We start from the raw sequence: 4,388 nt of genomic DNA on the forward strand, positions 1-4,388 counted from the left end.
CGGCACCGCCTCGGCACTCCCAGCCCCGCACCGCTCCTCGGCGCGCTCCCCGCTCCAGATGGAGGTCGCATGCCATGAGATGAGCCCCCCGCGGGAACTAGGACTGGGCTATTAATAGTCCTTCCTTAAGAATACTCGGCCGCGTGGTAGCGAGAGACTCACGTTCCCCAATTTGCTTAGAGATACAAAGGCTCTGCATAAATCTGCCTTGCAGATGATTTGAGAATGAAATTTGATAAACCGTTCATGCTGCTCGCAAAGAAAGATGACACGACGGATCTCAGTGGCAGGAGTGATGAACCAAGACTACGAGGTGAGTAATTGGTTGAATCCCCGTTTCTCAATCACCGAGTTCCCCTGAACAATCCCCTGAGGGCACAGGAGCTGCCTCGCCTAATGGGCCCTTGCTACCTCCGACTTTGCAATTTTATAAGTACGCGGGATTAAAGAAGATGTCTCATTCTTGAGAGGAAAAATTAAAGTACTTAATGCCAGCGCTGGCAGATCACTAGGCTGTAGCCCCACGAGCAGGGCTGGCTCTGCAGAGGCAGCTGCACAACCTGTGCCCTACCTGTCCCACATCACTGTTCCAGCCAGCACTTCCCAGCCAATGCTACAGGACCAGACTAGCCAAGGATTACTTTCTGCTCTTAGTCCAATTTAAGAGTTGCCAAAGAATGGTTAAATCAAACACTGCTCCTTTGTTCTTATTGCTAATCCTTTCCTTCAGCTGCCAGCTGTCCCTCGATCACAACAGAAGTTCTCCTGCTCCTTTCCATCGTGGGCCATGCTTTGCCTTTTTCCCCACCCAAACAGCATTCAGAGACGTTCTTTCAGCTGATCCATCTCCAGGTATCTCCAGCCTCCCATGGCTCCATCCAGCTGGGTCCCAGGATGACCCAGCCAGGGCAGCCCTGCTCTTCCCTTGCCAAAGTCCTGGCGTGGGAATCACACCTGAGCTGCTCCCACAAGTCCAGGCTCTACTCAGGACCCACCACACCCACTCCAAAGAGTCCCTGTGACACAGCAGGAAGCACAGAAGGGTGGGAATGTTGGCTGAGCTGCGGGATGAACCCCAAATCCCACCACTGCCAACAAGAGCTCCAACAAAGCGCGGAGCTTTGCCAGCATGAAATCCCATTTCCTGACCAGCCCCAAGTACTGTGTGACAATTCTATTTTCTCTGAAAACTCTATCACTCTCTTAAATCCGCTGGAATTTTTTTCCACCGCAAAGAACAAAGCTTTAGATAAAAGCATCTGACCAGCCACAGCAAAAATACAGTAAAAGGCCATGAAAAAGGAGCTGTCAACTTTCATACCCAAATATATTCTATTTAAATGCAACTAAAAAAGAACAGCTAGGGGAAAAGGCAGCAACAAATTAAGGCTTTTCTTCTTCTAATTCAGTTGAAAGGTCATATGATGTTGGGTTTTTACAAGTTGTAATTAATTTCTTTCCATGAAATAAACAATTAACTGAAAACTGACCAGAAACTTTTAAATCAAAATGCTTCAGGAAAAGGTGTCCATTTGCCTCAGCACCACCAGTGTTTCTCCAGAGCAGCATTTCATAGCCTTTGATCGTGGCGTGCCATGGAAAGCACGGATGTGAGATGAACGGCTCCACAAATGGGAAACACCTCCACATTTGTGTCCTCGGGAGGCACAGCTTTACTGCACAGGCACCGGCAGGAAAGGGCAGTTCATCAGGTATGGCCACTGGGAACAGTTTAACAAAGCCAAACTTCAGAAGTCGGGGACAAACGGAGCTCCAATAAGGGAACCAAGAACGGATCAAGTGGAACTGATGTGGAACGTTTCTATAAGGAGAGGATCTAATTTCACATTCGCTCACGCTTGTGTAACGAGATCAAAACGAGAGTGGGAAGTGCTACGTAATTATTCCCAGCTCCTGGCAAGCTTAAAACTTTACTTTTAGACAGTCCACCTGAGTGCTCAAATGCCAAGTACTTCCCAGCTCCTGGGCTGTCACCATCAGCGGTGAGGACAACAACTGCCCCAAAACAAACACTTCCATTTGCACGTGTGCTGGTTTGCCAGCTCAGTAACACTGTCACTGCTGTGTCACATTGTCACTGCTGGGTCACGTTGTCACTGCTGGGTCACGTTGTCACTGCTGGGTCACGTTGTCACTGCTGGGTCCTGCTCACCCCGGACATGCAAATGTGCACCAGTTGTTGCTGGACAGTTCTCCTGCACGTCCTTGAGGACTTGCTTTTCGCTGCTGCTTGCCTTGCTCACAAGTCTCTGAGGGCTGGGCGGGGTCTCTAAGCATTATTATAACCAATAATAGTTATATGATGATTTGAAAAACACTTTTGGACACTTCCAACAAGGCCCTAAAGCTGTTCAATAGCTCCCTGCCAAAAATGTGTCAGAGCTGAGTACTTTCCTAGCAGTCATTTTACACAAAGATGGCTAAACTGTTTTTGTTCAGACCTTCCAAAAATACTTTTGAGAAGAGTTCAGACTTGAAAAATGTCATTCCCAAATTGGAAGGAAGTGGAAGGAGTTTAAAAATGAAAAGTTCAAGTAATTTTAGTTACAGTTGCTTCTAGATGTTCTACCCATCATTTGTGTGTCCGTAGCTGACACCCAACACAGCATCACCCACACTGGCTGCTGTCTAATCCCAGTTGTGCTGATTTCCCAGGGAAAGGGGTAGAGCTTCCCCTGCAATGTTCTCCAGCTCTTTCCCCATCACAGGATTCATTTTCCAACCCTGACTGCCACTCCTGCAGTCGCTGTCCCAGCACAAATTACACCAATGCATTCACAGAGGAATATTTTACAATTCAATATTGGACTTTTCCTAATGGAGTCTCACACAGTGTTCACAGAGTGTCAGTACATAGAAGAATTAACAGACTGATACTTCCAGTGCACAAGGGATATTATGGATAATTCCATCCAGCTAAAGCTGGCCAGAAGCAAAATCCTTCAGTGCAGACACCTTCGTATCCAAAACATTTAAAGACAGAATCCTCACCTTTTGCTCCTGACTTGAGCACAGGTAAGTAAACAGACAACTTGGAACAAACCCAACTAGCTAACAGGCTGTTTTCTTATCCCACAAACACTTTGGAGAGAGAAAAAAATTCCACGCATTTCCAACCCTGAGAAAATGTAAAGGAAAACTAGAAAAAATGTTTTCAAATTAACAATCTGGAGAGGAGATAAAAAAAAGCTCATCTTGGATTAGTCATTGGGCTTTTTAAAACTTCAGACAGTTGTATGTCCCTCCTCCAGGACAAACCTGGGATCCCCAAGTCACAGATTACTCCCAGAAGCTGGAGACTTCTGTCCTCCCCTAAAACACCAACAGAGCTTGAAGCATTTACAACATACTTAGGAAGCACAAGCATTGGAACGAGATTAAGGCAGGATAAATCCTCGGCAAAGAATTTAAAAGGTTTGGAAGTTAAGCAATACCATGCCAGGAAGAAAGGCACCACTGCCTGCAAGCAGCAGCACAGGGAAACGCCTCTCCCTGATGGATGCTGGACACTTCCCATGAGCTTCTGGACTCCTCCCTAGGACTCTTCTTCATCCAAGCCTCCACACTCTTCTATCATTTCCCTGAACCTATGAGATTTTTTTTCTGTGAAAAGACTGCTGAATCTGCCTCTTCAGTGGCATTATTGATATTTGTTAATAAACCCTTTTTACGAAAAAGAGATTGCTCATTGCATTTTTTATAAAGATATGTGTGCTTAAATAAAACTAATCTACAACAAGAGTACATGGGACAGATCTCCAATGGTTTGTAACTCTGTTTTTCATTTAGAATCATCTCAGTTTATCCAAAATATTTAAATCAGTCACCCACTCACTCATCCTGGCTTTCCCACGGCTCCATAATGGCCTTTTATATCCACCTCCTTCCTTGGCAGGGCAGGATTTTGTAAATAGACTCTGCAGTCTCAACAAATCTCCCCAAAATTCAGGTTTTGCCTGCAGTAAGGTGGGCTGTTGTGGAATCATGGGTTATTTATCCACCACTTACCCCTTTACCACAGAGACACCAGTGGTCTGGCACTGCAGCTGATTTCTCCCTGTCCCTTGCAGCTTCACACCGACAACTTCCACAGTGGGAAACAACTCCAGGGATTTCCAAAGTATCCAAACTTCCTGTTCTGAGGTGTTCCCATCTCTGCTGGGATTACCTATTTACAGAGAAGCAAAATCAGATTCTTTTGAAGATTTCCCTAGACTCACTTAAAAACACCAAGAAAACCATTCTTTCCAGCCAAGCACTGGTCCTTCAGTAGAAAACAGAACATGGTACTTCCTATGGAATGTATTCCCTGTGCTGCCACAGCAGTTTAAAAACCAGTGCAATATTTTTTAGAGTACAGATCACAC

The 4,388-nt window shown here is 45.7% G+C and overlaps 1 protein-coding gene across 1 annotated transcript in view; it reads right to left on the reverse strand.

The window, feature by feature from the left end:
* The window catches only part of CCDC85A (coiled-coil domain containing 85A), a gene marked incomplete at its 5' end in the record, with an annotated part of 61,325 nt that extends 57,140 nt beyond the window's left edge, over positions 1-4,185 (reverse strand). The window contains one exon of the mRNA XM_029961642.1: positions 4,030-4,185. Within this exon, the coding sequence (XP_029817502.1) occupies positions 4,030-4,185 (156 nt within the window). The remainder of the gene's footprint in view (positions 1-4,029) is intronic.
* Positions 4,186-4,388: the final 203 nt, after the last annotated feature.

Source organism: Manacus vitellinus, unplaced genomic scaffold (genome assembly GCF_001715985.3).
Source record: "Manacus vitellinus isolate BGI_N305 unplaced genomic scaffold, ASM171598v3 scaffold_38_pilon, whole genome shotgun sequence".
In the NCBI taxonomy this organism is placed as follows: Eukaryota; Metazoa; Chordata; class Aves; order Passeriformes; family Pipridae; genus Manacus; species Manacus vitellinus.